The sequence below is a fragment of the Myotis daubentonii genome, chromosome 19, assembly GCF_963259705.1.
Source record: "Myotis daubentonii chromosome 19, mMyoDau2.1, whole genome shotgun sequence".
NCBI lineage: Eukaryota > Metazoa > Chordata > Mammalia > Chiroptera > Vespertilionidae > Myotis > Myotis daubentonii.
The window spans coordinates 14,951,284-14,968,501 of record NC_081858.1 but is presented as its reverse complement, the minus strand read 5'-3'; the positions used below and the strand labels follow the sequence as shown (position 1 = coordinate 14,968,501).

The window sequence follows — 17,218 nt, the reverse complement described above, 5'->3', positions numbered from 1 at the left end:
CTCTATCCACTGAGCCAAACCAGCTAGGGTGGGAACAGAATTCTTGCTGCTCATGCTAAGAAACTCTAGCCTAGATTCATGATCACCCAGGGGAGCTGAGATATCGTCACAGGCATGTGGTGAATAGCTAAGCTGGGGGTATAAATGAGAGAGCGTTCCCCGATGCTTCAAAAGGCCAAAACTCAAAGCATCAGGGTTTGAAGTAAGTAAAGGTTTATTGATTGAAAAGGTGCCAACCAAGAAGATGGGGGACCTAGTGGTGCCTCAAATCCATCTTGCTTGCTGGACTGGGTTAGGGGGTTTTAAAGGGCTAAGGGGAACAGGTGTGCGGAAGTGCTGGTGGGACAAGTGTTCGCTGGAGGACCTTGGAACGTGGCCAATTATGGTAAAGGGATGTCAACACCAGATCTTCCTGGACAACAGACCCTTGACTTCTGTTGTTCAAGGGTTCCGGTGTTCAAGTTCCGGTTATGTCCCGGTCCTTTGGTCCCATCGGGGCGGGGCCGGGGAGGGGGATGTGCAAGGTTTTGGTTCCAGGTGCAGCTGGGGCCCAAGGTCTCTCATCTGTGCATGCTTCACCTGCATGACTTGTGGTTTTGGTCTGTTGTCTCTGAAAAGCAACTGAGCACCTCATCAAACAGAACAGAACCATTCTGAGCTGGTTCCACAGTTAGAAGGCGAAAGGCAAAAGGGAGGGCGTCTATACATGGTCTCATCTCTCTTATCATCCATGCTTGTGCCTGTTACCAATCTATTGTATTTTACCCCTTGTTTCCACAGACAGCTCCCCAGAAGAGGATGGTTCTGAGAAACAGCTCCTCGGTGACTGAATTTATCTTTGGGGGATTCTCAGAACAATCAGAGGTCCATGTCCCCCTCTTCTTCCTGTTCTTAGGGCTCTATGTGCTCACTGTGGTGGGCAACTTGGGCCTGATCACCTTAATTGGTCTGAATTCTCGCCTTCACACTCCCATGTATTTTTTCCTGTTCAACTTGTCTTCGATAGATCTCTGTTATTCTTGTGTCTTTACTCCCAAAATGCTGCACGATTTTGTGTCAGAAAATATCATCTCTTACGCGGGATGCATGACTCAACTGTTTTTCTTCTGCTTCTTGGTCAATTCTGAGTGCTATGTGCTGGTATCCATGGCCTACGATCGCTATGTGGCTATCTGCAATCCTCTGCTGTACACGGTCACCATGTCCCCCCAGGTCTGTGCTCTGCTGATGTTGGGTCCATATGCGGTAGGGTTTGCTGGGGCCATGGCCCACACCGGAAGCATGCTGAGACTGACCTTCTGTGGTTCCAACATCATCGACCATTATCTGTGTGAAGTTCTCCCCCTCTTGCAGCTCTCCTGCACCAGCACCCATGTCAACGAGCTGGTGTTTTCTATTGTTGTTGGGATGGTCATTGCAACATCCAGTATCAGCATCTTCATCTCTTATGCTTTGATTCTCTCCAGTATCCTCCGCATTCCTTCTGCTGAGGGAAGGTCCAAAGCCTTTGGCACATGTGGCTCCCACGTCACCGCTGTGGCTCTATTTTTTGGGTCAGGGGCCTTCACCTATTTAACAACCTCTTTTCCGGGATCTGTGGGCCGGAGTAAATACGCTTCAGTCTTCTACACCAACGTTGTGCCCATGCTTAACCCTTTGATCTACAGTTTGAGAAATAAGGATGTTAAACTTGCCCTGGGAAAAACCCTGAAAAGAGTGCTTTTCTGATGGTTCTGTTTGCATCAATGAATTACTGAGAAGCATCATAGTATCTTTTTATCGACAGGTGGGGAGATTTTCATCTTGTTTCTCTAGTAGGGTCTTCTCCCCACTTTAAAAATTAGGAACGTCTTACTTATACTCTTCTTGGGGATTATACTGTGTTGTACTACTTAAACTGGTCCATTGTATGAATTTAGCATTGATTAAGTGGTTATAATTGACTTGACTCTATCGTAGGCCCAAGAGATTAATAAGATGAGGCCCCACACATTCCCTCCTTTTCTCGGTAGGCTAACTGGGTTCTTGCCCGTGACATGTCTGGCTGGGAGATGGAGCAAATGGTGGTATGAGGAGCCAAGAGAGTGAATTTGGGTTTTTTTCTATAGGAGCAGCCTTAGCAAAGACCAAACGTAGATACCTTGGGGACATAGGTAAGATAGTCTTCCAGTCCCCAGAAAGATTGCTTGGCTAGGAAGATCATACATTGTCTCTTTCATATACATAAATGTGCATGCAAGAGAAGGCTTCCCCCGAAAGTTCTTCACATAGTCTGAACTGTAGCAAAACTAAAATATTTCATTTCCAAGTTCCGGAACTCTTAGGCCTTGGAATAGTAACCATGGGGTAGGCGGTCTTCTGACTGGGTCAGTTCCTTGGGCTCTGGGTGCTGAGGCTGGAAGCAAAAGAAGAACAAAGGAGGGGCTCCATGGGCGCACATGACTATGTTCACTGCTGCCTCTCTTCTGCCCTGGAGGTCTGTGTGCATTAGGGAGGGTTTGGGAAAATTCTTCTATCCTTTAAAGTACCTTTAGACTTTATCGTCTCTAAGAGCGTGTGTGTCTCTGTGTGTGTGTGTGTGTGTGTGTGTGTGTGTGTGACAGTTAACTATTAATGAATCAGGAAAAAAGAAAAGTCATATTACACTCTCAACTTGCGGGAAGACTTGGAAGGACCCAGAATTCGAGTCCAGAAACCACCCTGAACTACTCGGTTGAAGGTGCTGCTATTCTTGATGGAATAGCTTGGGTTTTGAGGAATACCTCCCCAGAAACTGCCCTGAGCACAGGCAGGAAGGTGAACCTTGGGCCAGACCTACCCCTGTGGAGAGGCGGGGACGAATTTGAGGGGCCAAGAGACCCAAAAAGACCTGTTTCTACTTAACAGAAGAAACCCAAAACACTAATTTGAAAAGACACGTGCATATGTTTATTGCAGCATTATTTATAACTAGAGGCCCAGTGCATGAAATTCGTGTACTGGTAGGGTCCCTAGCAGCTGCCAGCTGTCAGCCGGGTACTCCCTCTCTTCCCCCAGGCTGGCTCCACCTCCTGGTCGAACTCCCGGATAACTCCCGGTTGAGGGGACAATTTGCATGCTACTCTTTTATTATATAGGATACCCAATATATGGAAGCAACCTAATTTATCCTAAATTTAAAGTACAGCATAGGGAATATAGTCAATAATGTTGCAATAACTATGTAAGGTGTCCAGATGGGTACTATAAATCTGGGTGATCACTTCATAAGATATACAAATGTCTAACTACTCTGTTGTACACCCAAAACAAATATAATATTGTATGTCAACTGTAGAAAAATAAAAACTTATTTTAAAAATAAAATAAAACTAGAGAACATAAAAAACTATGTTCATAACACTTTCTATAAGCATGTTTAATCATTAATTAATCAAATATTTCATTTACTCAATAACTACTGTATTGTACTCCTACTATATTCCAGGTGTTGTAAACAAAACAAAAAATACTTGTGCTAATATCTAGTGATTGATTATATTGAAATCACTTGTTTATATTTGCATAAATCATTTCTATTGTGATTGCCATGTCTTTTCCATGCTTTCTTCCTGACACAACATAGTAAGTACCCAATAAATGTTTTTCCCAAACAATTTTGCAAATTGAATATATTCAAACTGTTTTATTTCAATTTTGCTGTAAAAAAACACCTTTATAAAAAGCTTATGCTTTAATAATGAGTTGAAAGTTTTATATAAGGAGCTATATAAAATCCATGGCTATACATTTTAGGGGCCTAAGAAAGTTGCAAAATATAATCTTAAGCAAAATTCACTTTGCTGGGGGTTGAGGGCTAAACAATGTTACTGAGTCACCAGCACCACCTGGTGGCTACTTAAGTGAACTGCTTGATTCAGTATTTAAAGTTTCTCTTGTGTGTCTCTCTCCATTCTTGCATTGACCTGGTCTTACGTATGAACCAATTCATAGTGTTGCATTGTATTGATGTACTGAGATTTATTTTAACTGGTCCCTCTTAATGACTATTATTTTCCCCGTTTTCTAGTATTATACCAAGCAATGCTGAAATTGATAATCATATTCCACTTGCATTGGCATAAACGTTCCTCGTTTGTTGCCATTTGACTTGGCCTTTGGTATATGCCAAGATCAATTTTGTTTAAAATTTGGTCACGTTGATCAGTCATTTTCTTTCTGGCTTGGGCTTTGTTTTATGCTTTATTTATTTTTTTTTTTTCGTTTTTTAAAAACATATTTTATTGATTTTTTTACAGAGATGAAGGGAGAGGGACAGAGAGTTAGAAACATCGATCAGCTGCCTCCTGCACAACCCCCACTGGGGATGCGCCCGCAACATGCCCTTGACCGGAATCGAACCCAGGACCCCCCAGTCCACAGGCCGACGCTCTATCCACTGAGCCAAACCAGTTAGGGCTCCTCTCTCATTCTTATCTATGTGACTTCCTTGTAGTAACCAATCACTTGCTAAAAATGATGACATTGAGGGAAAAGCAACACATCGTTTCCTTTCCTTTCAGTCTTGCCTTACTCATCCATAAGTCAAAGGTAGAGAATGTTGGTAGAAGCAAACTAAAAACAGCTGAGTTACTTTTTGCAGCATTTCCACTATTCATGTAAGGATGAAATACATATGCGTATTTGACTTTCAAAGTAGAAATGTATGCCCTAACCGGTTTGGCTCAGTGGATAGAGCGTCGGCCTGTGGACGGAAAGGTCCCAGGTTCGATTCCGGTCAAGGGCATGTACCTTGTTTGCAGGCACATCCCCAGTGGAAGGTGTGCAGGAGGCAGCTGATCGATGCTTCCAACTCTCTATCCCTCTCCCTTTCTCTCTGCAAAAAATCAATAAAATATATTTTAAAAAAAGTAGAAATGTATAACTTCAGTGATTCTGCCATAGGCAGTTAGACAGACATGAGCATAGCAAATCCGATGGGCCAGGTACAGAAGGTCACCAGGGCAGAAAAACCTGGGTGCCTGGCAATGTTTTATGCTTTAGAAAGACCTTCTCCTGAAATGATAAATAAAAATGATTCATCCATGTTTCTATGAGTACTTTCAAGATTTCCGTTATACAGCCGAGTCCCTGAAAAATTGACGAAATCCATCCTGGAGCAGGGAACAACTCTGGGAAGCCAGGACCGGCTCCAGGTCGGCCGGCGTCTCCGAGGGGGGGGTGGGAGTGGCGGGGGGTTGCAAGTCCTCTCCAGAGTCCTGAAAAGCTCAGCGCGTGGTGGGGCCCTTCCCGGCAGCGGCCTGAACACATTTTTAAGTTTCCCTTCTGCTGCCGGGGTCGTGTCCTGACGCCCGATCCACCTGCCCGGGGACAAGAGACGCGATGAGATGCGGCGTCTGGGCGGCCTCCGTGCGAATCTCGCCGGCCCGCGGTCAGGTCCGTCCTGCGGACTTTCGTGCTGGTCCTCGGGCGCCATCTGGCGGCCTCGTTTAGGTAGCGTCTTCCCTCGGGAGCTCCAGCGAAATCTGCAATGGACGGGACGCGGCCGCGGTGCCCAACGTGGACTTTCGGGAGGCCGACGCCGCTAACGGGATCGTCCCGTGGTGCCGCGGAGACGGCGCGTCACCTATTCGCCGAGATTAAACGCGCAGGGACCCGTGGGGGCGTCCATTGCCGCTCTCCCGGACTAGGTTATAGGCTGCTGGGGCGGGTGGACCAGCACCCGCCGGTGCCTGTACCCCCGCGGGACCGACCGGGGCCGCCACGGGGTAACGGGAGAGGATTCCCGCGCCCGGACGCCGTCCCGGACGCGGTCCGGTTGTCGGAGGCGCCTCCGAGTTTCTCCCGTTACCACTCCAGAGGCAAAGAGCTGCTCTGCCCGCGGGATGGGCCAGGAGGGCGTCTCCGGAGGACTGGACCCCCAGTCTTTCCGAGTCCCGCTCTGGAGGGCACCAGCTCCGGCCCGACGGGTAAATCCGTGCCGAGCGCCCATACGGAGTGCGGGTACCTGGTGGTCAGATCTTCCCCAAATATTTCCAAGTCCCTTCCCCGGAGCTGGGGCCTGGCAGGATGCCCGGTGCCAGGGGGCCGGCAGGGGACTTCGCCCGGCCTCCTCTTCCTTCCCCCGTCCCGTTCTGAGACTGAACCGCGACGAGGACACTCCTGCCGGGCTTGGCGGTGCGCTCCCGCCGGCGGGGGACCCAGACCCGCCCGGTTGCCGACCGCGCCGCGGTGCCGCGCGCCACCTGGCGGCCACTTTGTGTAGCTTCCTCCGCTGGCTCGGCTCGCAGGCTCGGCTCGCAGGCTCGGCTCGCAGGCTCGGCTCGCAGGCTCGGCTCGCAGGCTCGGCTCGCAGGCTCGGCTCGCAGGCTCGGCTCGCAGGCTCGGCTCGCAGTGGGAGCGGGATCCGACCGGGCTGTCTGCGAGGGCGGGATCGTGCAGGTGCGGATGGCCATACGGAGGCGGATGGCCATCCGGAGACCCCTTGGGGTCTGTTCATCGGAGTCACCTCTAGGAGGTTTTTCCAAGTCCCCACTCAGCCGAGGATTGGCACAGGCCGTCTTGAGGGTACGGAGAAGGGGCCCCCGAGCTCGGCCCGGCCTGGTTCCCCTCCTCCCGATGGCATTCCCGCGGGTTGTTGGGCACTGTCTGCCCCCAGGTGTCTGGACATTTCATCCTCTCAAGTTGGGCACCCGAGCCTTCTTTCTGGCCTCCCCCCTCCCCCCCCCCCCCAATGTTCTCCCTATTTCTGACATTTTAAAAAATATATATTTTATTGGTGTGTTTTATTTTTTGTTTTGTTTTGTTTTTACAGAGAGGAAGGGAGAGGGATAGAGAGTTAGGAACATCGATGAGAGAGAAACATGGATCAGCTGCCTCCTGCACACCCGCTACTGAGGATGTGCCCGCAACCAAGGTACATGCCCTTGACGGGAATCGAACCTGGGACCCTTGAATCTGCAGGCCCGCGCTCCATCCACTGAGCCAAACCGGCTAGGGCTATTTCTGACATTTTGCTGCACAGCAGCCCCTTCCCAATTTGAACAGTGCAGGACTCCCTTCCCCTGAGATGAGGAAGACATGGTGCTGAGGCAGGTCAGTAAAAAGCTAGGACGGTCCCTGACAAGTGGAACGAGGAAAACGGAGACAAAATAAACTAACGGCCATGCAATTAACAGAGCTAACAAGACCCGTCCTCACTAACCAAAGGCACTTAAGAGCAGATGATGCTCATTGCTCCTCCCCAACCAGAGAGCCGGCAGCTTACGTTACCTTAGGGCAGTGGTTCTCAACCTTGGCTGCGCATTAGAATCACCTGGGAATCTTTTTAAAATCCTGATTTCTGGGCCTCATCCTCCGGAAATTCGGTTTCTTTGTTAATAATGTTGTGGCCCCGCCCCATAACAAAGAAACAGAATTTCCAGAGGATGAGGCCCAGAAATCAGGATTTTAAAAAGATTCCCAGGTGATTCTAACGTGCAGCCAAGGTTGAGAACCACTGCCTTAGGGAGATAGATGACAGAGACCCAGTTAGTGCCAGCCGTGCCAGCCGAACCCCAACACGAATGAAGTCGGGGTAATAAGTAACAACAGCAACAAAAAGTTAGAGCCAGATAAATCCAAAATAGAGGTGAAGCTGACCAAAGACCTCAAGCCCCCTTGTAGGCTCATGTTGATGTGTCAGAATATTAAACACCTGGAAAGCTGATGCGTAGTAAGGGAGCCCTCCCCTAGCATTCCCGCCTGCAGAAACCAGATCAAACGCTCAGGACCAAGGGAGCCTGCACGCCCCTCCCTTGAGCGCACCCCAGCCAAGCCCCCCTTTCCTCAGGCTTGTGTACTTTTTCTTTCTTTCTCCTAAGCCCGGAGGGCCCTCCTCTCGCCTAACTGTTTAGTGAGCCCAGCCCAGGCTCACTGCTGTCGGTGATCTCGCTGCTTCTATCCTAAGCCCTTCTTTGGTTCTACTGTCCCAAACGTTGATAAACACTCTCTCAACATCAACTGGACTGACTGTATATTGGCTTCTTTCCTGCCTGAAGTCAAGAACCCACACATTCCTGCCCTGCGGGGGTGGTTCAATGGTTGGTGTCCACCTATGAACCAGGAGGTCGCTGTTGGATTACCTGTCAGGGCACATGCCCAGGTTTCTGGCTCAACCCCCAGCAGGGGGCGTGCAGGGGGCAGGCCATCAATGCTCTCTCATCATAGATGTTTCTATCTCTCTCCCTCTCCCTTACTCTCTGAAATCAGTAATTTATATATATATATATATATATATATATATATATATATATATATATTTTTTTTTTTTTTTTTTTTTTTTTTTTAAGAACCCACCCATTCCAGACCGGGCAGACCCATGACAATGCTATTTCTCTAAGACAGGAATCTCCCGCCTCCTGCCCCCAAGAGCACAGCAGAATATTCAGCAGTCTGATTTTTTGGTAGATTTTGATAGTTTATAAAAAGTGTAATTGGGGATTCCCAATCATTTATTTTCAAGGTTGGAATGAGGCGTTGAACTGAGTTTTCTTCTCCAAGCTGACCCTGTGGGTGGAGGTGGACGCGGGGCAGGGATGCCAGCCTGATGCCAGCCCGATGCCAGGCACGCGCACGCCCTGCCTGGAGCTCCCAGCCCGGGGCGGGGGCAGTCTGGCTTGACAAGTGGCCCGGAATAGCGTCCCACGAGTGGAAGACAAGAAGACCGAGGCCCAAAAAGTGACAAAACTGTCGCAAGGTCACGCCGCTTGACATTGGCGGAGCTCGGGGACTCCGTGACCCAAGCACTTTTGACGCGAGGCCGCCCGGTGGAGGCGGCAGGACCCTCAGGCCGCCCCGGCGGACGCATGCGCAGGACCAGCCCCCGCCCCGCGCAGCCCAATGAGGCCATGAGCGTCCAGAGGCAGCGAGAGGGAGAGGCTGGGAACGGAGCTTAGGTCAGTGCGGACACCTGCGGGCTGGGCGGCATCTAGGAAATCCTGGATTTCCACGCCCTGGAGTTACGCCTCCGAGGTTGCGTGGGCGGGGAAAGGGGCGGGGACGACGCGAGACCCGCCCAGGAGCTTCCGCTGAGGGGCGGGGCGAGCCTCGTTCTGGCCGACGCGCAAAGCTGGGCCGCAACGCGCTCGGAACTGTCGTAAAAGGGGGCGGGGCGCCCCGGGCTCGGGACTGGCTTACGGCGGGGAGCGTCCCTCCGGGCCGCGGCTGGCAGGGTGCGGGGGCCATGGAGCGCTATGCGGGCGCCTTGGAGGAGGCGGTGGATGGTGCTCGGCAGCAGGAGCGGCACTACCAGCTGCTGTCAGCGCTGCAGAGCCTGGTCAAGGAGCTGCCCAGGTGCGGGCCGCGGGGCGGGCGGCGGCGGCGGCGGCGGGGCCCGGTCCTGCCCGCGCTCACCACGCCCCTCTGCCCGCAGCTCTTTCCAGCAGCGCCTGTCCTACACCACGCTCAGCGACCTGGCCCTGGCGCTCCTCGACGGCACCGTGTTCGAGATCGTGCAGGGGCTGCTGGAGATCCAGCACCTCACTGAGAAGAGCCTCTACAACCAGCGCCTGCGGCTGCAGAACGAGCACCGAGGTGCGTGGGGGCGGCGGGCCGACGGCGCTCCTCCTGCGGGAGGGAGCCCAGCTGCCCCGGGAGCTCGCGGGCACTGCGGGCCGAGCCCTTCCCTGGGTGTTGCTCGGTAGAAGTTCCTAGTAGGGGGCAGATCAAGAGCGGAGTCTTTGCTAGCGTTTTTTGGTGTATTTTTTTGTTTGCTTGTTTTTGTTTTTTGGTGGCAAGTGGGTCAGTCCAGTTTTGTGGCGGGACAGGTATTAATTGTGTGACATTGCCCTGTGCATGGCAGAATGTTGAGGAGTATCCCTGGCTTCTCTCCACGGGATGGCAGGGGCTCCCTCCCCCGGGCATGACAACCCAAAATGCCTCAGACATTCTTGGGGGTCTGCGTTAGCCCCGGATTGAGAACCAGTGCTCTATTACAATGACTCTCCTGTGTAACCGTAGAGGCTAGCCTCCTGAGAAATTCATCACTCAAGGGTGCCTTCGACCTTCAGTCCAGGGTCATGTTACCTAGCTTGTCTCAAACTGTCTGGCGCTTCCTAAGGATTCGGTGTGGATTCGTGCATTGCAGTTGGTTTCTTTGGTCTCAGCTTCTGGAAGCCCTCAGCATTTATTGTGGCATCGGCCTTTAAAAATTCCAAGGCATCCTCCCTGCAGAATGTCCCCACTCTGGACCTGTCAGATTGCCTCTTCCCGCTGCCATTTAACCCATTTCTCTCCCCCCTCCGTGTTTCCTGTAAAGTGGGCAGCAGGCAGAGCCTGATGGTTTGCAGGTTAAATGTGGCAAAAATTCCTCTGGTAATACAGGTCCCTTCCCTATGGAGACAGGCGACGTATGTCTGCCCCAGAATTAGTGCGTTTCTTTGATGGTTTTGCCAAATCTTTTTTATGCATCTGTTGAGATGATCAATAGCTTTTTGGTTACTATGGTGAGTTATATTGTTGTTGTTTTTAATTCCTGGGATAGACTGTATTCCTGGAATAGATCCTCCTTGATCATGATGTATTGTCCTTTTGGTCCATGTTGGATTGGATTTGCTAAAATCTCAAAGATTTTTGTGTTCATGAGGGACATCACTCTGTAGTTTCCTTGTGATGTCTGGTTTGGGTGTCAGGGTGATAACTGGCTTCGTAGGGTGAGTTGGGAAGTGTTCCCTTTGGTTTTCCAGAAGAGTTCGATTAGAGTCAGTATTACATCTGCCCTGTTTGGGTGGTTATCTTTGTAAACATTTTTCTCTATATAATCTGCGTAAAATGCTAATATGCGAAGTGTCCTCCTTCACTCGGTCTGGGCAATGACATCAAGTAGCGACACCTGGCTTCCTCTCCCTAGCGACCACTGGCCTCCTTGGAGTTTCTTCAGCCCAGGAACACGACTTGCTTTATAGCCAGGTGGAAACACTTTACACTGTAACCAAATGTCTGTGAAGCGTTTTCCCGTGCCTCATCTCATTTGATGCTCACAGAAGTCCTGGAGTAGGTAGATAGGAGACTCGGTGGAATCCTGTTTTCTTTCCATTAGCCGGAAAACAGAGATTTAGAAAGCTTAGAAACTTGACCCGACTGAAAAGAAGAAATAGTGTGGGGAAGACTTCATGTGAAAATGACTTCAGGTTTTCTCACTGCGCAGAATTTAGTCAAACACGGCTGCTGTTAAATATTTTACCCTTTGTTCTCCCTGCGTGATCTACAATAATAATCTACTTCGTGTTGATATTTACTGCTGTGTTGCTGATAATTACCGGAAAGAGAAGTTGGGGTGCTTCACTGGGCTGGAAAAAGTTTAGCTACATCAGAAAGCAGGTCTGATTAAGCAAGTTCTATATCTATAAAAGGCTAAGTGGACTCGTGCATGCGCGATACATATAAAGCTCTTGGTGGCGCCTAGCGCCCTGGTGTTTCCATCTGTCACTGTCGATCATGAATTTGGTTGACACTTCTGTTATTGAGAAAGGGCGAATAGCGATATTAAAATATTTCTTCTAATTAACTTACTTTCAATATGTACGAACTCATGCACGGGCCACTAGTTGAGGTATAAGATGCATATGCTCACAAACCCAAAATACATAGCTCATCATTCTTTTTAATGCTCAAATCGTGCCGCATTTGGCCAGAGGGAGGACTTCAGCCTGGCTCCTGAGTCGTGTTGACAGGTCCCATCATTCTTGGAGCACTTCCTTGCTTCCTGGTAGCAGTGGTTCTCAACCTTCTGGCCCTTTAAATACAGTTCCTCATGTTGTGACCCAACCATAAAGTTATTTTCGTTGCTACTTCATAACTGTCATGTTGCTACTGTTATGAGTCGTAATGCAAATATCTGATATGCAGGATGGTCTTCGGCGACCCCTGTGAAAGGGTCTTCGACCGCCAAAGGGGTCGCGGCCCACAGGTTGAGAACCGCAGGTAGAGGCACGTGTTCAGGCTCATCTTTCCTCGTTCTTTCCCTGCCTCAGCCCCTCTTCTAGTCAGACCACCTGCAGCTTCCCCACACTAACCAGCCTTCCATCAGGACGGACAGCTTTGTAACTAGCCTCCCATCTGGACGGACACCTTTGTAACCAGCCTCCCATTAGGACAGACAGACAGCTTTGGCCATGCAAAGCTTTCACTCCTGCCTTCGATTGAGTCTGCAGGTGCAGGCAGCAGTGGTGGCTCACTCTTGCTGTCAATAAGTATTTAGTAAACGCGCTGGTTTTGGTAACCTTTATCTCCACAGAGGTTAGTAATTTGGGGAGCAAATAAAGCACTCAGAATAATATATTTTTTAAAAAGGAACCTGCCATTTCTCCATTGAATGGTTTTGTTTTCTTTTAATCTTTATTGTTGAAAGTATTACATCGGTCCTCCTTTTTCCCTCCATTAGCCTCTTCCAGCCCGCTCCCACCCCTCACCCCAGGTTTTTTTTTTTAATTGTACTTTGTCATATTGATTCATTTACTAAAAACAGAATGTTTCATGAATTTGCATGTCATCCTTGAGCAAGGGCCCTGCTGATCCTCTCTGTATCGCTCCAATTTTATTTAGTCTGTGTGCTGCAGGAGTGAGCCCGAGGCTTGGTTCCACCTGGTGGGAAGTGTTTGATACTCTCTATACCAGCGGTTCTCAACCTGTGGGTCACGACCCCTTTGGCGGTCGAACGACCCTTTCACAGGGGTCGCCTAAGACCATCAGAAAACATATATATAATTACATATTGTTTTTGTAATTAATCACTATGCTTTAATTATGTTCAGTTTGTAACAATGAAAATACATCCTGCATATCAGATATTTACATGACAATTCATAACAGTAGCAACATTACAGTTATGAAGTAGCAACGAAAATAATTTTATGCCTGGGGGTCACCACAACAGGAGGAACTGTATCAAAGGGTCGCGGCCTTCGGAAGGTTGAGAACCGCTGCTGTAGACCCTTTGCTACTTGCCCTTCAGAACACGTGGGCAGGTTTGGGTGCTGCCGGCAGTGGGCCAGCGCCCTGTGACTTTCTGGTCATCCCTTCCTCTGACTGCGCAGGTGGTGACTGGCTGCGGTCGCTTTCCTTGGTCATGACTGGGGCCCTGCACCCCTGCAGCGGGCGCCGCTCTCCTCTGATCGCTGGCTGCTCACCCAGTGGAGTCTGGGCGTGGACCTGGGATTTGCAGCAACGTTTCATAAACAGTGAAAGGGACAGTTCCCCGTATTTATGTTTTCCTCACATCCTGCCTCCATTGGCGCGCACATCAACTAGGGATCGTGTTTCTTGCGCCTATGTCTTGAGGGTGGCTCTTGGTTTCAGACTCATTTATTTAATGTGATAAATGCCATAGTCGAGGTGTGTACCGGATCCCAAGAAACAGAAGGCTGTGGGCACAGCAGGTACCAAACGACTGGCAGAACCTCAGGGCCTCTCCTGAAAGAGCTGCAATGTGAGGGTTCTGCCGGGGACAGGGCTGGGCTTGTGTTTCCTTAGGACCAGGGCCTCCCCTTCATGGGAAGCTACGGCCACTTGACACCCACTGGTCTAAGGTGTGGGCTGTGTAGTGTCATATATTCTGTTTTGTGACTGGTTTCCTTTCTGCTCTGTCCAGTCCTGAGACTCCATGCTAATCTTCTCTGCATCGTTCCCATTTTAGTATTTGTGCTCAAGGCTTGGCTCCTTTCAGGGGGAAGTTTTTGATCCTCTCTAGACCAGCGGTTCTCAACCTTGGCTGCACATTAGAATCACCTGGGAATCTTTTTAAAATCCTGATTTCTGGGCCTCATCCTCCGGAAATTCTGTTTCTTTGTGATGGGGTGGGGCCACAACATTAGTAACAAAGAAACAGAATTTCCGGAGGATGAGGCCCAGAAATCAGGATTTTAAAAAAATTCCCAGGTGATTCTAATGTGCAGCCGAGGTTGAGAACCACTGCTCTAAACCCTTTGCTGCGTATCCTTCGGAACATGTGGGCAGAGGCCACACCTTGCTCTGGCACAGGGACGCCCTCCTCATCCTCCTTTTCCAGGCCTCTGCCTGGGTGGTCTCCTGGACATCTCAGTGGATGTCCCATGGACAATGAGCAGGTCACACCCAGGACTGCTGGCCGGTGGCCATCTGAGCCCAGAAGCCTCCAGACCAAAGTCTCTCATCCACATGGTCTTGAGTCCGGGCTCCAGACCTGAACCCACCCCACACCAGCCTGCCCTGCCTCACCCTCTGCAGTGGTTCTCAACCTTCTGGCCCTTTAATACAGTTCCTCATGTTGTGACCCAACCATAAAATTATTTTCGTTGCTACTTCATAACTGTCATGTTGCTACTGTTATGAATCGTCATGTAAATATCTGATATGCAGGGTGGTCTTAGGCGACCCCTGTAAAAAGGTCGTTCGACCGCCAAAGGGGTCGCGACCCACAGGTTGAGAACCGCTGCTCTAGGGCACTATCCCTGGAGCCTCCTGCTGGAGAAAGGCCCTGCCCTGGGGGAGGGTAGGACTAAGTGGGCTGGGCTGCCCGGGGACTGGAACTTCCCCCTCACCCCCCCCCCGCCCCCCCGGCTTCTTATACGGGGCTTCGGGCCGGCTGGGTGATCAGTTGGGGCCTCACGTCTACGCCTTTGACCTGGCTGCCCTGGGCCTCAGTTTGGTGCTGAGGTGGGGCAGGCCCTGAGGTGGGCGGTGTTCCCTGGCCCCTCCATCTCGCCCCTGCCGCCTCCTGATGGACTCTCTGACCTTGTTCCCTCCCAGTGCTCAGGCAGGCACTGCGGCAGAAGCACCAGGAAGCCCAGCAGGCCTGCCGGCCCCACAACTTGCCGGTGCTCCAGGCAGCTCAACAGCGCGAGCAGGAGGTACGGGTGCAGGCAGGGTGGGGGCTCAGGGGGACTTGGGAGCTGCTGGCTGTCCTGGGCCCCAGCCTGGGGTGGGCTGCTGAAGGCTTGGAGAGTTCTTACATGTGGCTTCTCACCATGGGGTGTTGGAGTGCCAGGACCAGGTAGAGAGTGTGCAATCCCCTCCACCTGCTCCCCAAGATTGCAGCTCCTGATGGGCGGGGCCTGTGTAGGGGCCGTTGTGCCCATGGCTTTGGAGGTGCAAGGGCAATGGTGGGGTGACAGGGAGTCGGCAGGGGCCCATCCTGCTCCCTGGTTACTCAGGGACAACCAGAAAACCTGAATGTGACCAAGCAGCCATGGATGATGGGGGTGAATGCAGAGACAGGTGTGGGGTTCTGAGGCAGTCTCAAGGCTGGGGGTGCAGGGAGGAGGTGCCGAGCTGGAGTCTCAGGCACCCCCGTGGGGAAGTAATGTGCACAGAGGCCCAGAGACAGTGGCTGACTTGACAGAAGCAGAGGTGGAATGGCGTCTGCCAGTTCATGGTGGCCCTGAGCAGTCAGCACTGGGTGCGGCCTGGTACAGCAGAGAGGACACCTGGCGGGAGGGCCTAGAGAGGACATGTGAGGGAGGGCAGCCGAGCCCTCTGGGGGGTCTGGTGTGGCCAAGAAGGCAGTGATCTGGGCGCAGTAAGGGAGCCATCAGTGGTCCTGGAGCCCAGGCTTCTAGAAGGGTGGCAGTGGCAGGCCAGGACCCTGTGTGGGAGGTATGGTGGGTGGAGTCTGAATCCCTGAGCTGCCCTCGCTGTGGCAGGCCATGGAGCACCGGATCCGTGAGGAGCAGCGGGCAATGGACCAGAAGATCATCCTGGAGCTGGACCGGAAGGTGGCGGACCAGCAGAGCACCCTGGAGAAGGCGGGCGTCGCCGGCTTCTACGTGACCACCAACCCGCAGGTCAGTGTCCTGGGCCTGGCTCTGCCCTGGGGACGCTAACCCCCAAAGGCCAGATTCCGTCTGGGGTTGTAGGGCTGGTTGCCCAGGCAGCGGCAGGGTACGAGTGGGGGTGGGGAGGCCTGGGGTGCGTGGGGGAAGGGGAAATGGGAGGAGTTCGGCTCCAGGAAGGGTTTCTGTGCAGCGCTCAGCATGGAGGCAGGTCCCACCGCCTCTGCCCACAGGTGCAGGGGCACTGCTCACTGTCCCCAGCTCCATGGCGCCTGTGGGCCCCCCCCCCCCCCCCCGGCATACATCTGTGTGCGCCAAGCCCCTGGCAGGCTGTGGCCAGACTCACTGCCTGGCACACTCTAGCCCAGTGATGGCAAACCTTCTGAGCTCAGCGTGTCAGCATTCTGAAAAACCCTAACTTAACTCTGGTGCCGTGTCACATATAGACATTTTTTAATATTTATTTTATAAATTTAAATGCCATTTAACAAAGAAAAATCAACCAAAAAAATGAGTTCATGTGTCACCTCTGACACGTGAGTCACAGGTTCGCCGTCACTGCTCTAGGCCCTGAGGTCTGCTCCTGGGCCCTGGGGACGGGGCTTCTATCTGGGCCTTTACTGCGGCAAAGGGGGCCCCGGCGTCATTCTGGCCTCACAGTGGCCCCTCTGGATCCCAGGAGCTGACGCTACAGATGAACCTGCTGGAGCTCATCCGGAAGCTGCAGCAGAGAGGCTGCCCGGCGGGGAAGGCAGCCCTGTGAGCAGGTGGGGTCCCTGCCGGTCACCCCCCGCCCGTCCTGGCTGGGAAGACAGTCCTGTCCCCCTGGCGTCACGCGTGGCACAAAGCTAAGGAGCTCGTCTTCCTGATGTCTGGCCACCACCCTCCTAGGTGCCTGCAGGAAGGTCACCTCTGAGGAGAGGCGGGTGGACCCCGGCTGTGTCTGCCCCCCCCCTTTGCCGGGGGTTTTATGCCTAAAGCTAGAGCGGTGTGGGGAAGGGGGAGCAGGCCCGCCTACTGGCTGGCTGCACCAGAGCTGAGCAGAGGGTAGGGCTAGAGCCCCTGGCACCAGCACACCTCGACCTCTGCCAAGCCCCAGGCTCTGTGCTTATTTCTGGTCTCGGCCCGTTCTTGGTTGGTACCGCCCCCAAGTAGGAGAGGCTCGTGTGAGCCAGAGAAATAAAGGCGCCTCGGTATGGCCTGCAAGTGGCTTGTGTGACAGCTCTGTGGTCTGTCATGACCAGGGCCCAGCTGGGCCCTCGCCTGGCAGCTCCACGGCCTGTGGAGGGTGCCCCCACCCCGTGTCACAGAGGCCCCTGCCTGGGGCTGTCCCTGGGCCACTAGGGCGCAGCCAGTCTGCCCTATGGGGCTGGCAGCGAGGGACACGGTGGGTGGCAGCCACGGGCCTGCTCCTATTGGAGCAGCAAAAGCCTGGTGTGGGTCATGGGTACAGG

The 17,218-nt window shown here is 52.2% G+C and overlaps 2 protein-coding genes and 1 pseudogene across 2 annotated transcripts; 2 read left to right on the top strand and 1 right to left on the bottom strand.

Moving 5' to 3' along the window:
• Positions 1–795: 795 nt before the first annotated feature.
• LOC132221748 (olfactory receptor 8B4-like) lies at positions 796–1,795 on the top strand. Its single transcript, XM_059676089.1, has one exon. It carries the CDS (start codon positions 799–801, stop codon positions 1,726–1,728), a length of 930 nt encoding a protein of 309 aa, XP_059532072.1. The 5' UTR covers positions 796–798; the 3' UTR covers positions 1,729–1,795.
• A 7,326-nt stretch (positions 1,796–9,121) lies between these two features.
• On the top strand, positions 9,122–16,970 carry LOC132221900 (protein DGCR6). Its single transcript, XM_059676527.1, has 5 exons — positions 9,122–9,312; positions 9,392–9,552; positions 14,743–14,843; positions 15,636–15,776; positions 16,444–16,970. Exons 1-5 carry the CDS (start codon positions 9,203–9,205, stop codon positions 16,525–16,527), a joined length of 597 nt encoding a protein of 198 aa, XP_059532510.1. The 5' UTR covers positions 9,122–9,202; the 3' UTR covers positions 16,528–16,970.
• Positions 12,475–12,575, bottom strand: LOC132222326 (U6 spliceosomal RNA; annotated as a pseudogene).
• Positions 16,971–17,218: the final 248 nt, after the last annotated feature.